The 15,886-nt window shown below is 43.9% G+C and overlaps 1 protein-coding gene across 1 annotated transcript; it reads right to left on the minus strand.

Annotated features, from left to right (window-relative positions):
• Nucleotides 1–6,996: 6,996 nt before the first annotated feature.
• Nucleotides 6,997–14,983, minus strand: LOC127343150 (histone-lysine N-methyltransferase ATX4). Its single transcript, XM_051369264.2, has 23 exons — nucleotides 13,815–14,983; nucleotides 13,648–13,703; nucleotides 13,280–13,484; nucleotides 12,733–12,843; nucleotides 12,592–12,660; nucleotides 12,440–12,505; nucleotides 12,273–12,364; nucleotides 12,082–12,171; nucleotides 11,673–11,808; nucleotides 11,438–11,531; nucleotides 11,218–11,317; nucleotides 10,999–11,123; nucleotides 10,581–10,723; nucleotides 10,343–10,447; nucleotides 10,153–10,217; nucleotides 9,795–9,996; nucleotides 8,738–8,824; nucleotides 8,583–8,639; nucleotides 8,412–8,501; nucleotides 8,056–8,142; nucleotides 7,618–7,692; nucleotides 7,434–7,534; nucleotides 6,997–7,330 (listed from the first exon to the last, which is right to left on the minus strand). Exons 1-23 carry the CDS (start codon nucleotides 14,673–14,675, stop codon nucleotides 7,240–7,242), a joined length of 3,108 nt encoding a protein of 1,035 aa, XP_051225224.1. The 5' UTR covers nucleotides 14,676–14,983; the 3' UTR covers nucleotides 6,997–7,239.
• Between the last annotated feature and the right edge of the window lie 903 nt (nucleotides 14,984–15,886).

The raw sequence follows: 15,886 nt of genomic DNA on the forward strand, positions 1-15,886 counted from the left end.
CATTGAGAATTAACTTCAATGAAAGGATATGGACTGAAACAAATTTAGTGTCAAGATCTATGAAGATAGATTAAAACACATAAATAAGTTTAAGTCAAAGTACATAGGATGGATATTGAAGTAGTTCAATATAGAAATATTAAGAAAATATTCTTATCATGTGAAGGTTTAACAAGACTTGAGTGTATCTGACACTCAATGAGTAAAAACACATGAGTGATTATAGATCATGAATAATATGTACACAATCAGATGTCCTATGCTCTAAAAGTGTTATGAGCATGTACCAGAATGATTCATGTGATGATCATTGAAAAACAGTAAGAATATTCTTGAGTACTTAAGAAGAACCAAGTATATATATAATTTTGTATGGAGAAATGACAAACAAATCGCTGTAAGGTGTTACACCGATATTGGTTTTGTCACATATAAAATATAATTTCAAATCTCAAATTTGACTAAGTGTTGTTTAAAAGGTAGCACAATGAGTTAGAAGTTGTCTATGTTAGATTTAGAAGAGTTCTAAATATTGTGACGGATTCTACAAACGAAAGGCAGAGTATGTCATTGTTTTGACAATGACTGAGGATGTTAAGTCAAGAAGTTCTTTGAGAACTTGGTGTAGTTCCGACAGAGTCAGAACTTTGAAGCTATATTGTGTGTGACAATATTAGTGACATATTTCAGACCGCGGAATTAAGGTTCCACCAGAAGACCAAACATAATTAATGCCGACTCATTTGGAAATGAGTGATGCGTTGAGACGCAAATGAATTACAAAATACATACGGTTCTGAGCATGTCAGATCCGTTGACTAAAACCTCTCCCGTGAGCAAAACATGATAAAGCACCGGAAGGCCAAGGTGTTATATCTTTACAAATGTAAACTAGATTATTGACTCTAGTGCAAGTGGGAGACTAAAGGAGATATGCCCAAGAGGCAATAATAAAAGTGGTTATTATATATCTTTATGTTTATGATAAATGTTTATATATCATGCTATAATTGTATTAACCGAAACATTAGTACATGTGTGATATGTAGACAACAAAGAGTCCCTAGTATGCCTCTTAACTAGCTTGTTGATTAATGGATGATTAGTTTCATAATCATGAACATTGGATGTTATTAATAACAAGGTTATATCATTATATGAATGATGTAATGGACACACCCAATTAAGCATAGCATAAGATCACGTCATTGAGTTATTTGCTATAAGCTTTCGATACATAGTTACCTAGTCCTTATGACCATGAGATCATGTAAATCACTTATACCGAAAAGGTACTTTGATTACACCAAACGCCACTGCGTAAATGGGTGGTTATAAAGGTGGGATTAAGTATCCGGAAAGTATGAGTTGAGGCATATGGATCAACAGTGAGATTTGTCCATCCCGATGACGGATAGATATACTCTGGGCCCTCTCGGTGGAATGTCGTCTAATGTCTTGCAAGCATATGAATAAGTTCATAAGAGACCACATACCACGGTACGAGTAAAGAGTACTTGTCAGGAGACGAGGTTGAATAAGGTATAGAGTGATACCGATGATCAAACCTCGGATAAGTAAAATATCGCGTGACAAAGGGAATTGGTATCGTATGTGAATGGTTCATTCGATCACTGAAGTCATCGTTGAATATGTGGGAGCCATTATGGATCTCCAGATCCCGCTATTGGTTATTGGTCGGAGTGAGTACTCAACCATGTCCGCATAGTTCGCGAACCGTAGGGTGACACACTTAAGGTTTGATGTTGAAATGGTAGAACTTGAATATGGAATGGAGTTCGAATATTTGTTCGGAGTCCCGGATGAGATCCCGGACATCACGAGGAGTTCCGGAATGGTCCGGAGAATAAGATTCATATATAGGAAGTCATATTCCAAGTTTGGAAATGATCCGGTGCATTTATGGCAGGTTCTAGAAGGTTCTAGAAAAGTCCGGAAGAAATGACCATGGAAAGTAGAGTCCCGGAGGGACTCCACCTTGCATGGCCAGCCAACCCTAAAGGGGAGGAGTCCAAGGTGGACTCCCCAAGGGTGGCCGGCCAACCCCCCTCATGGAAGGGGGTAATCCCACCCCAAGTGGGATTCCCACCTTGGGTAGGTTTCCCTACACATGGAAGGTTTTTGGTTCGGGTCATATTCGAAGACTTGTAGTCCAACACTTGGGGCTTCCACCTATATAATGAGGGGCATAGGAGAGGGGGCTGACCACCACAAGCCCATAGCTTGGCCGCACCCATAGGTGGCCGGCCACCCCCTCTCCCAAACCCTAGCCGCCCCCTCTCTCCTCCTCTTCTCCCGCACGCTTAGCAAAGCTCCGCCGGAGATCTCCACCGCCACCCCCACCACGCCGTCGTGCTGCCGGATTCAAGGAGGAGCTACTACTTCCGCTGCCCGCTGGAACGGGGAGAAGGACGTCGTCTTCATCAACACCGAACGTGTGACCGAGTACGGAGGTGCTGCCCGATTGTGGCACCGTGATCAAGATCTTCTACGCGCTTTTGCAAGCGGCAAGTGATCGTCTACCGCAGCAATAAGAGCCTACTCTTATAGGCTTTGGAAATCTTCAAGGGTTAGTCTTGATCATCCCCTCGTTGCTCCCGTCTTCTAGATTGCATCTTGGTTTGGATTGCGTTCTCGCGGTAGGAAATTTTTTGTTTTCTGTGCAAAACGTTATCCTACAATTGTTGCTCAAGGTAAACTGAAGATATGCAAGATAAATACTCATGATAATTTTGTTGATATGATGACAAAGCTTGTTATGTTGTCAAGTTTGAGCTTTGCTCGAGCTTGGTTGGTATAGCTGTTTAATCCAAGTGGTTGTTGGCGCCAACAAGTGTTTTCTTTGTTGTTCGGGAGATTGTTGGAGTTCATGCTACGTGATAGAATTTATCTCAAGGTGGAGTTTGTTATGTTCTGATCTAAATTCATATTAAAGGGAGGCTAACTTCTGACGAGCGAAGCGAGACCTGTCACCGGAGGCTTAGGCCGAAGCGGATCTTTGTCACCGTCTATATATACCTCTTGCAAGCCGCCGGCTAGGGTTTATCAGATTATAAGATAACTCACGGTGTCTGTAAATACCTCCCGATGTAGTGAAGTTTTGTTGTATGTCGCCTGTGGTTTTTTCAACTCTGTGTTGGAAGAGTTTTCTACGTTAAAATCATGTGGCTCCGCTATGATTTTCTTTTCGTTCTTTGTTATTTGGTTGTCACTTTTATAACAAATATTATGACTCGTGGGTTTCTTGGAGATGATTTGTGGAACCCCATAGCTTCTTCCTTTCTTAAATTTTAAATTGTAGGGCAAAGATATGGCAGTGTCTCGCCAGACTCACTTTGATCAGCAATGATGCAACTCCTCCCCTCCAAAACAGTAGTGTGCCATAGCCTAAAACGATTTTATGAGCCGTCAGTCAACGAAAGGACGTTTTAGCACATCGGCCATACATGTACAGATGTAGTGACTTGGTATTGATTGACTAAGATGCTGGCTACTGTGTTATACTGACCAACAAGTGCTATAAGAAATTCTTGAATGCTATGCTAACAATTTAAGAGGTTTTTGGTCGCAGTAAAAGAAAAGGAAAGGTGCTTACCTGAATATGCAATGGTTGAGGGAACCAAAAGCTACTCAAGGCACCTAGAGTCTCATCGCCGCAGCCAATCTCCTTAATAAAAGATCTGCGATTGTTGCTTCCGATCCTCTCGTCTATAGGATGTAGCATCGGCGACTTTACCCCGAGCTTTGGGGCTGGAAGTAGCCTCTTCACCAGCAAAATGTGAATAATTTCTTTCTAACCTTTGTATTGACTCAGGACAGGATTCAGAGACTCGTGCGTTCCTGGTTCTTTCTTCCCAATAGTTTCTATTCGTCTTGCACGCCGCGCTGGGTCTGATCCTCAAACAAGCTTTTGTTCTTCTTCCATAGTTACTACTTTTCTCTTCATCAGAATCATCGAAAGACGATTCGTCTTGTACCCTCTCTCTTGAGTTAAGCCTGCACTTTCTGTGCCTTCAGCAGGTCAGCCTTCTAAGGCTCTGTTTGTTTGGACTTCTGCTTCTGCTTTTAGGGTCCAAAAGTGAAAGCCCAAACAAATAGGCAACTATTGAGAAGCGCGGTAAAAAAGCGCTTTAGGAAATTACACTGGGCTAGACCCCCAGCCGGGAAGCAGCACGAGAGGTGCTTCCCGCGATTCTGGCTGCTTCCCGAGTTGGCAGCGACGAAACTAGCCTCAACACTTCGGATTATTAACCAAAAAACTGCCACTGAATATAAGAGAAACCAGGCCCGTGCAATCTCAACCGAGCGACAGCCCCGAACACAATTCCCCTCCCCGTCCTCGATATGACGGGTTAGGGTTCCAACCGGCCGCCGCCAGAGCCTTCCCTGCCGCTGCCAGAGCCGTTCCCCGCCGCTGCCAGAGCCTTCCCCGCCGCTGCCAGAGCCGTTCCCCGCCGCCGGCGCGCAAGACCTCCTTCGTCGCTCCGCTACCGTTCCCCTCCTGCTCCTCCCGTCCAGAATCGACCGGACGCAGTGGGCACAACTCGACCCCATCGGCCGCCGGAGACGGGAGCAGTTGAATCCGCCGGAGATGGGAGCAGTTGATGCCACCGCCTCTCCCTTCCTCGTCCGCCGCCATCCTCGCCAGACCTCCAATCGACAGCGCCCGCTCTCCCCCGACGGCAGTGCTCTGGACGCCGCCCCTGCCCGTCGATTTGAAGCCGCCGCCTCTCCCTTCCTCGTCCGACGCGAGTCCTCCTAGCTCCTGACCAATTCACGATCCCCCTGCCTCATTCTGTACCGATGGATTCGGCCCAGGGCGCCACTGCAAGCTCACCGGGATCAAGTTTATTTCCGGCACCGGCAGCCCCACCATCTCTCCTTTTTTGATTTTTTTTTGATTTTCTGTACATGGATGATTCCAAATTTTATTGGTGATGTGTATTGGATGGGAATGAAATTTTGAGATATGTGTGTATAGATCTGTGTGTAGGATAGTGTATTACACATCTATACGAATATGCTACACATTTGTTGGTGTATGTATATGGTATATTTACCCAAAATTCAACAATATTTGGTACCAACAATACCGATATACTTCGTGGATGGATGTAAAGAAACGATCTATATCAATTCCAAACATTGTGTCTAGAAAACTTAAATCATTTGTAAAACAAATCCAAAGCTAAAAATAATTTCTAATCAAACACAACAAAATTGAGGTAATTTGGTTACAAACTTGTTGCTCTTTTAGGTTCATATGGACAAGTCTTGTATATTTAATATGAAGTCTTTCAACATGATTAAATCGACATAATTCAATCCTTAAGCATGTCAATTATGTTACAAACACTCGGAATTAGCTAATTCGTCTCAAATCGGCATTTATAGAAGTTCATCAGCATTTAGGGGCATTTCAGACATTTCATCCTTCTTACCAGCAACAGCAGCCATCCACAGCACTTCTACCAAACATCAAATTACTGCTTCTCACAGCTGCTTCCTACAGCTGCTTTTTCACAGCTCAACAGCTACAACTGCTTTTCAAAAGCTGCAGCCCAAACAAACAGGGCCTGAAGATGGACCCGTTTTATTTGGCACTGCAGACGCATGGGATGGGGGAAGTGCAGGTATTAGAAGCTTTAGAGCATCTCATAGGTACCGGCACATCATTCTCTATTTAAAGATGTTGTTTCCACATCGACACCTTTAATTTAATTTTAAATTTCTTTTAATAAAGCAACCGATGAAATTTCATTTAAATTTACATAAAAATTAAACTTCAAATTAGATTGAACCTTAATCTACTAGCCGTCGGTTAGGGCACGCGACGGGCATGTCTCATCATTGTTCTTCCCCTTTGCTGCCTGCAGGCGTGCCCACCTCTCTACACTTGTTTCGTGCATCTGGCGGTGGAGCTTGCCGGCGGCGCTGCCCCCGCAGCGTTGCCAGCCATCGGCAGATGCACCGCCATCGTTCTCGCGGTAGGAGTCTCGCCGATGGCTGGCAACGCTGCGGGGGCAGCGCCGCCGGCAAGCTCCACCGCCAGATGCACGAAACAAGTGTAGAGAGGTGGGCACGCCTGTAGGCAGCAAAGGGGAAGAACAATGATGAGACATGCCCGTCGCGTGCCCTAACCGACGGCTAGTAGATTAAGGTTCAATCTAATTTGAAGTTTAATTTTTATGTAAATTTAAATGAAATTTCGTCGGTTGCTTTATTAAAAGAAATTTAAAATTAAATTAAAGGTGTCGATGTGGAAACAACATCTTTAAATAGAGAATGATGTGCCGGTACCTATGAGATGCTCTAAAGCTTCTAATACCTGCACTTCCCCCATCCCATGCGTCTGCAGTGCCAAATAAAACGGGTCCATCTTCAGACGGAACCATTGCAAATCTGTGCCGAGTGCCGAACCTTTAAACGGCGGCGCAGTCGCTCCTGGAGAGGATCGCACGCTCGGCTCGTCGCCGTCGTTGACGCCGCCCCACATAATAGACGCTGCGCTCGGTGATCCGGTCCACGAACGGTGCGCGTCTGGGGGTGTCCATGCCCTGCCCACCCTCTCGTAGCCTCGGCCGTCTTCTCCTTCCGCTGTCGCGGACGCCGCCCAGCTCCGGCAGGCGCCGCCGCAGGAGAATGAGACGGACTGAGGGAGACGGCAGGGTTGCGCAAGGGGGAAGGGCAGCGTGCTGGTCTGAGCCCCCGCCACGTCCATCGCCGCAAAAGCTGGTGAGTGAGTAGAGTGCTGCCGCTCCCTTCGCTTCCCCGCTTACTGCCTCCTATCCGAAACCACTGAACGGATGCAGTTGTCAGTACAAGCGCCCCTTCCTTCTCCATGGAGGCGCCCCTTCTGCTCGTATACCTACTCGATTCACCATTCGTCTCATGTGCAGCTGTTTTTTTTATCGCCGCCACATTCCACCATTACAGAGACATGACAAGTAGTATGTGGTATTCATAACCAAAAGAGAATCAAAACTGGGGTTACATTAAACTAAAAGGATTGTATTTGACACATTAGTAGCATTTACAGGAATGGAAGCTCACGCTTCTGAGCCGACTAACTTATTTCTACAAGCTATAGCAAAAATAGCTGGGGGAGCAGGGGAAACAAGTAAATATATACCGCTTATCACCAATGAACCAAGAAAATGGTAAAGGAGAAAAGAAAACCTATGGCAATGGCAATGGCCCATTGACATCTACTCTAACCTAATTCATGTATTTGCGACAGTCAGCAGTCTGGCATAGGCAAGGAACTTTGCAATCATCAGCCTCATCAGGGTCAAACAGGTAATCATACCTAGAAAATACACACAAGATAAAACATGATTAGTCTCCTTGCAGAAAACAACGATTAACCGACCCTCTGCAAATATAACAAAAAACAATCCTTTATGACATACGTTAGCTCTTCACCGGCACAAACATTTCTCTTTGCAATCAGAACAATGCGGCTCTGATCATGCCCCACGCTCATAATCCTCGCATAGAAATTTGGCGTGCACTGCAACGAAAACAAAAATATATCACATACACATTCTATTTAAAATCTTAATAAGATTTGGAAGAAAAAAATGTGATCCTTACAGAATGGTTAATCAGGCGTGCCACGTTTCCTTTGTCCGTGGCATCAACAACAACTTCCTCGCTAATTTTGAAAAGCTGTGTAGTAAAAATGACAGCACAGATGTAGGTTATGTTAGATGAAACATCAGAGGATACTGAAATAAGTCATCATAAATGCATAGTGATGTATATGGGGCATGTTTCTAATGGCATGCCATCTTCGATATGCATATAAAAGCTGAAGAATGGAGAATCAGACATGGAACCTTCTGTACAGTTACTGCATATAGTCTACATTGGCTTGAATAGTGATCAAATCAATAAAACAAGCTAGCCAGGAAATACATCTAGCATTTAGCATGGCCAAATAGCATATTCTTCATTTCATAGAAAAAACATTAGCATTCATAAAATAGTTCACTCCATAGATCTGGTGAACTGATATGGAAGACAACTCACATAACAATCTTTTCCTTGTCTACGATACTGTGCTTCCCGCAAATCGGCAACACTTCGTCTGACCTGCTCACCACGGTACTCAAGAACCTGATAGAAAAGGCTAACCATGAGAAAATTGTTGAATAAAATCAGCGGCGCATTAACGAGAACCCGCATGTAGTATTGTGGAATGCAAATATGGGAATTGGGGCATATATGGGTACAAAAATTGGCTCAAGTAGTTACACGGCAACCGTGTATCAGAAATATAGATGAACCTACTAAACCATGTCATGCAATCTAGCACATCGAAATTTCAAGTGCAGCCTAGTTCTGAAAAATATTTCAATGGCATATAATAGTGTTTGTGGGGGTACCATTTCTCCTTCCTGAATGTCCCGACGAGCAAAAAGTCCCCACCTATGAATTCCTGAATGACCAAAGCATACTCTACTATGTTCCGTTTTCTGAAATAAGAAGAAATTAATTAGATCTAAACTACAAATATAAAGGGTACAAGGGAAAGCCAAGGACAGATATATACTAACCTGAAGATAGCGTAGACGCTCCTTGAAAGTAGAAAAGGATTCCGGATCCCTCTCTTCCTGCAGAGTACAAAGTTTCCTTCATAAATAACTTGTCTAAACGACTGGAACAGCTGTCAAATAAGCAGGCATGCATTGAGTACAAATAATAAAATTACCCTAGGTGGATTCAGACTGTAAATTTCATTCCAGGGGTGCTGACAAGATCCCCTTACATGGTGTGCCATTGCTGCCTCCCGAGATCTCTGCATCCCAATAAAACTCCAATCAGGCGCAAAACAAATAGGTTATCGACACAAGAACTCAACCAGCAACTGCATTTCTATTTTTGAAGCAAAGTGGCTAGAGCACTATGTATTAAGCAACACCACATGAGCAAATCCTGAACTTCACAAAAATTAATTTAAATATATAATTATCCTCGAGGAACTGAAGCGGAAGGACAAGGTTATCAGCAAGTGGTGAATTAAGGTGTAAGCGTATTAACCGGCCGCCAGGAACATGCATTACAATTAGACCAGGTACTGCTGTGGACACATTTTGTAGTTGCTGTATCAGTTTCGCCGTGGCCTTTAGTACTAAATTTCCAGTTTGTAAAAATAGCGGAAATGCAGTGAGTGCAGCAGAAGCACCAGGCAGAGAAACAGTAGGAGTGACATGTAGAGTTGCAGCAGGGGCATGAGTTAGGAGTCCTAAGCCGAATCGAGTCTGGGCAGTCTGGCGAGTGGGATGTGTTGGGATTAGAAAGTAATCAGCAGCAAGAGTTGGATACCTTGTAGTTATGTGCTCGATATGGGTGCAACCATGAAAAGAAGATGAATTGGGGTTGTATAGTTAGAAGTTGATTGAAAGAATATTTTTATTAGAGGTAACAGTTGGATGGAAATATAAAACTTCCTTCAGCCAACTAAATTCCATAGTGCAGCAGAAGAGAGAATAGCAACCACAAATCTTCTGGTTGTAACACAAATTTTCTGCTAGTAGCACTGGCATTAGCATGAAATGATAACACCTACGCTACCTTGGGAAGATCCTTAGAATAAACAGGTACTTTCCCGAACTTTATCACAAAAAGTTTCTTGTGACCATGCTACATGTAAGTATTGTGGCTAATCTTGTAGCTAGCATAAAGTTGCATCAATTATTCATTCAACTGTAAAGTAACACATTCTATTAGAAAATGGTCAGAACATATAATCTAATATATGGGCATACCTTTAACTCTTTCTTAACATAAACCCGACATCTTGAAGAACACAGATTCTCTGCAGTTTCAAGTTTGGTTGCTGAATCCTTCGGAAGATCTTTCCTAATAAGTCTTGAAGCAGCTACAGTAACACTATTCTGAACAAGCCTTTTTGAAGAGAAAGTTCCAGCAGGAGTTTGAATTATCAAAACATTATCAGGGTTAGGTCTCCTGCACATAAAAAAGTAAAACCCAAGACACCAACCTTCAGTAAGACAAAAAAAAAAAAACAGAAAAAACGAATTATTTGCTTTAAAGACAATATGGTGCACGAAATGATGCGAGCAAAATATAACTTTGTGGTTGCTTCCACTTATTAAAACTTACCGATGATGAGCGCAATACGAAATCTTCTTTGTTGTCTGTTTGCCATTTTTCTCCAAGCAGTGCAGCTGCACACATGGATACATAGTAAAGTTCAGCTGCCTTAAAAAATGAATAAATGAAGTTGCAAACTTTACTTCGTCAAAAAATAGCACAAGTAATATCTGCTGGCATCAAACAGTATTAGTCATACCTCCATTCGATAGCCTGCCCTTGATGCGCAGGTGGCATGGTAATAAGTCGAGCACCTGTAGCATTGTGTACAAGAACCATGTATTTGCCTACAAATGACGCACATCTGGAGCAATGGACAAGGATGGAGCATAATAAGATCAATGTAGTTAAAGATAATATGACTCTATCAGATATGTAGTATTTATTGAAGATCAATCATCTTAAGCCACTTAAGCTATATCATCAACATATATAACCTTCATAAATAGCAAAGGTGTGATGCTCAGTATTCCAATAGCAGGTTCCATGAGCTCATCAGCAAATGCCACCTGTGGTTGAAACCATGCGCATGACACATGCACCCACAAGTTATCAACATTTGTTGGCTTCAATGCACCACCTAAAAGAAGTGTTGAAGTCAGTAAAGAACATGTTAATGATTACCAAAATGCTCAATCAAACAGAATATTCACAACTAGATATTGTCAGGTATCAGATTTGACAAACTTATTTTACTCGGCATGGTGCTGTCACTACTGTTATTTAGTAAGAGACCTAGTTTCAATATGGATAACAGTACCAATGAATTATCCTGTTACGTATCTAATTCGTCTAGTCAATATTGAAGAAAAAACTAAGAGTTCACAAATATAAGAGGATGTTACAGGTACATACCTTTTACAGGGCAAAGGCAGCACTCCCTCTTTTGTTCAGGTGTTTCACAAGCCCTACAAACCCATGAGGTGAAATCTTCATTACCACTCACGCCATAGCACTCCTGGTGAACACCTATCTGGCATCTGAATGTGAATGTTATTAATTGCAGAATTTAGTACATATCTCAAAATGATTCGCTCCGAAGATATACATTGTAAACACCACAAGCTTAATTACCTGTTACATATCACAATCTTATTGTAATCCCAGTCTTCAACCCATCTACACACTGCACACCTTTCGGTTGTCCATTTTGCATGTACAGGATCATAAGGTTCTGTAAGATGTCAAATTCAAAGTCCATCACTTCAAAAACTTGGAGACAGATCTTCAAATATCAACGAAATGCACCGCTGACTGCTTTTCGTCAAGAATAAATAAATAAGTGCACGTTTACCATTTAACAAATCAAGTAACTGCTGTTTCTTCAATTTCTGAGAGGAGCGTTTTGAAGGATATGCAGAGTTCACACTTGGTTGATGTTGATCGATCTGTAAAATCAGGTAAAACAGAAGCGCAAAGCATAAACTACAATACTACAATACTACAATACGACAGGGCATGAACTAAAATCATCTATCTGTGCGGTGGAAAAGGTTGAAACGAAAGTATGCTGCGGTTATTGTACGAACCCATTTTCCAAATGGCATCAGTGTATCTTTCATTTTGATACTAGACTTCCAATTTTTACTTCTGCAGCCAGCATGTCTCTCCCATTCATTGAACAAGAACTTTTGTCCCTTACAAGGGGCACAATTGCAACAAATCCTGCAGAAGGAAAAATTCTAGAAGTCATAAGTAGGTTCAAATATATATGAAACCCAAATATCACAGGTACATACAGACAGTGAAAATAACCTAAACAATGAACAAGGGCAAGCAGAAATATAAGTTCAAGCCAAAAAACAGGAATCAGCAATCTCACTGGCTAATAATAATAATTGGGAGATAAAACAAAAAATAACTAGGGTGGTGCAGGCATGCAATGTCATTCACAAGTGCGAATAACTTTACTAAGCAATTCAGAAAAGTGGTGCTTACAGTTCGAGACTTGGTATGTAATTTCCTTCCATATCAAAACAAACAACCGCAACTCTGTCAGGCTTTCCTTTCTGTGTAGAATTATCTTTTCTGTTTCAAAAAGGGATTATGCATGTTACTCTTGAGTCATAATTAGAACTTTCAAATATGGAGTTGTAGTATAAACAAGTGGTTCTAGCCTTCTAACTCACCTGTCATCATGAGAGTTTGTCTTCTTGCCGGACAAATCTGAGTTACGTTTAATCCTACAGTAAAGGCAGAAATAACTTTTGTCTCGTAGATCCTATAGCATTAAATTCAGCATGTTAGCGATGGTAAATTACTAAAGCAACCAGGCCAATTATGAGAAAAGGAAAACCTTTAGGTTGCTGCACTTTTTGTCACATTCTGCGTGAACCCAGCTTTCACAACCATGACAGCAAACCTGGTTAATCACCTCCTTCTTTAGAACTTACAGGCTTGGAAACATAAAAAATAATTTATTGCTCCAATAGCTACATTAGGTCTTACCCATCTTCGGCCAAATTTATGTTCCCAACTTTTCATGCATATCCCACAGTACGCTTTTGATCTCAAGATCTGCAGATACAAGAACTAATGTAAGGCGCGGGTACGCGAAACTACAAATGAAGTAGGTTTGCCAATACGTACCCTAGCACAAAGATTGCATACAAGTTGCTCCATAACATACACCAACTTGTTTGACTCTTTATCTGGAAAGCAATTTCCACAACTTTCACACTGCAATTCTCTTTTACACCGCTGTGTACAACAAATAGGCAAACATAATTACTCTACTAGGGCATACATGATAGCTGCAGTAGTTTCAGTTCTATTTTGCTTACTATGATATCATAGTACGTGAACAACACTGAAGTCTTATGGACCTTATGGTGGTAATTAACAATAGTAAGTGTAAGTCATCAACTGACCTAGAAGTTAAGAAATCTAGGGCTAATAAGTAGAATGACATTGGTACTCCGTGATAGATAAACATGCTGAATATCATCGTTTTACCTATATGCATAGAGTAGTAATATTTGCTAGATTTTGTTTCTTAGAAGGCCATTCACCAAAACTTTCTCAAGGAAACCAGTAGATAGACAACAGAAGATTGGACCTAAAATACTGGTAAATTTCGTGTGCATGCAGATATCCATAGTTGTGCATCAGACTGAAAAAGAAAACGTCAACTTGCCTGAATTTGTGTCTGGCACTCTAGCTCATTTGAGCCAGTCACTTCTTCTAAATCGGCTGGAAAAGATTGACACACGACAGGCTGCCCTGCTGATCTGTCATCCATCGGCACTTGTGAGAATCCGTGATCAGCTAAAAAGGCCTCTTCTAGTGCCCTCTGGAAATCACCAGGTTTGCAACTGCTTAGATCAGTCTGCCCTTGAAATCTGAAACGGAAATACAGCTATTTCTTAGCGCACGTGTGGGTGCTATTCTATAGCATGGCACGATTACTTCTACTTCTTACAGATAAAAAAGTCCTTCCACATATGCGTTTGCGGCATTTTAAATGAAGTATTAAATTATCTTTAGCGAATTACTAGTACTTACTGGTCAATATAGTCGACAAAAGGAAATATCCCCCCTTGCCGCGCCCAGACGTACTTCTGCAACCCACCACATCATTAAAATTAATCATTCAGCAATATAGCTCAAAAGAGAAAGTTGCATCAATTCAAAAGTGAGGCAGCCCTAACAAGGCAGTAATTAAAACGCACCTTCTCATCGTCGAACTCTGGGCACCAGCCGAAGAGCATCACACAAAGCACCGAACCCCCGCGTGGCTGGGGCGGCATTGCCTCGGCATCAGCCTGCCGAGCTGGGTCGACTACAACTCCTGGCCACACCGGCTGCCGCTTACCGAGACGCGCCCACACAATGTCGCCATACAAGAACGCTTTGCTCCAGTGGAGGGACTCCTTCTGCTTCTCTTCTTCTTGTTCTTCCTCGTCTTCGTCGTATCGTGTTAGCTCCTTTCTACAGTAGCCGTTGCTGTAGGGCTCATCGTCGTCGTCGTGCAAGGAGGTGAGCGTGCTGAGGGACATGGAGTACTTCCTGGAGGCAACAAAACTCTGGCACGCTCTGTAACGGTCCGTCTCTTCATCGTCGTCCTCCTCTGACAATGCGGAGCTGGAGATTGGACCCTTATTACGGTGTAGCACCTCTTGCAACGGGAGACCTAAAACTGCACCTTTGACCTTGGCTTTGGGAACGGGCTTGGGCGGCGCAGGCGGCTTGGCCGCCGCCGGCTTCTCCCGCTTGCAGGGGTCCATGAGCACCGAGTCGCTGAACCGCGAAGGCATCACCAGGGCACGGCCGCGCGACGTGCGAACGACCGGCGGGCGCGTGGCGGCGGCGCCGGCGGGCTCGGCGACGGCCGGAGAGGCGACCTCTGGCTGCTCGCACCAGCGGAACCCGGCGGCGGCGTAGGGGATGGCGGCGTCCGGCACGTGGCCGAGCAGCTCGACGGGGAAGAACTCGTCGCCCCTCTGCTTCTTCCGCGGCCGCTCCTCCCCGCGGCCGGCATTGCAGCGCTTGAGGGAGAGGATCTCCGGCCGCTGGCTCCGCTTGAATATCATCCCGGGCGAATTTCACCGGCCCGGCGGCGAGATCACGGCGAATTCGGCGGAGGCCGGCCGCAAACCCTAGCCCCCTCGCGGCGGCGGATTGGGGAAGCGGGGAATCCGTCTCCCTCCCCACGAGCCGTCCCGGAGACGGCGGAAGGGAAGGGAGCAGGGAAAGAAGAAATCTTGGAACGGAGATGCGTTCGGCGAGGAAGAAGAATCGGATTTGGGGAATTTTTGTGGGAGGGGTTGGGAGGCTGTTCTTTGTGTGTTCTAATCTGATGTGGTTCCGAAGTCCAAGGAGAAAGGAGGAGCGCGACTCGGTTGGAAACGCGATCCTGATTTTTCTCTTGGGATTCGGTAGGTTTTCGTGCGTGGGATAGGTTACAAGGAGATGCAAGAAGTCGTCGTCGTCTTCGTCGTGTGTGCAGGTGGAGCTGCTGCCGTCTCGATTCGAGTTCGTTGGATTTTGCTGGTGGCGATGGTTCGCGTCCATGGAGACGGAGGAGCGATGGCCGGTGTGGATGGGTGTTACGAGTTTTGGCATCGTGGTACGAAAGGACTGATGATGGTGCCTGCTACAAAATTTCTTGTGGATTTGCGTGAATTTGAGCTCGAATCCGGAGTTTTTGTTTGTTTGGGCAATGGGAGATGAGATTGTGGCTGAGACTATGGGAGTTTTGCGAAATTTGGAGATGGTTTCGACATGAACGGAAGGAGGAATCAAGCTGGCCAAGAACGAGTTTTTTTTTTTTAGTGTAGGTAGCTAGGACCTCCGTCCTCGAGACGATGTCACGACCAGTAGGTTCCTGATGCCAGTGGTGGGGATTTCTGTGATTTTGGAGCTCAAATCCGAATTTTTGTTCGGGTATTCCGGGGCGACGGGATGTGCTTCGGATTTCGGAAATTGTAATTTTGGAGATGTATTGGACATGGTCGGGGGAGGAGATGATCGAGGTGAACGAGTTTTGTGCAGTGTGTAGGTAGGAGAGGCAAGACCTACGACGACGAGTAGGTACTGATGGATGCAGATGGTGGTGATCCCAGCTGCGACCGTCTCGGCAGGGGAAAGATCGACGGATGATTTGGCCATTCTTGTCGCGTGGTAACAATGGATTTGGATTCTTGGGTTTTTTTTTTAAATTTTCTTGTTCTTGATTCGAGTTCGTGCAGCTCGGTCCCGGTAGTAGCGGTGTTCGATCCAGGAGCGAGCAAAGGGCTTCGAT

The sequence above is a fragment of the Lolium perenne genome, chromosome 3 (genome assembly GCF_019359855.2).
Source record: "Lolium perenne isolate Kyuss_39 chromosome 3, Kyuss_2.0, whole genome shotgun sequence".
Lineage (NCBI taxonomy): Eukaryota > Viridiplantae > Streptophyta > Magnoliopsida > Poales > Poaceae > Lolium > Lolium perenne.

Coding starts and splice junctions, on each gene's coding strand:
- LOC127343150 (XM_051369264.2), bottom strand. CDS start 14,675: ATGATATTCAAGCGGAGCCAGCGGCCGGAGATCCTCTCCCTCAAGCGC. Junction 12,506..12,591: donor ATAAATTTGGCCGAAGATGG/GTAAGACCTAAT, acceptor GTGATTAACCAG/GTTTGCTGTCATGGTTGTGA. Junction 8,143..8,411: donor ACATTCAGGAAGGAGAAATG/GTACCCCCACAA, acceptor CTTTTCTATCAG/GTTCTTGAGTACCGTGGTGA.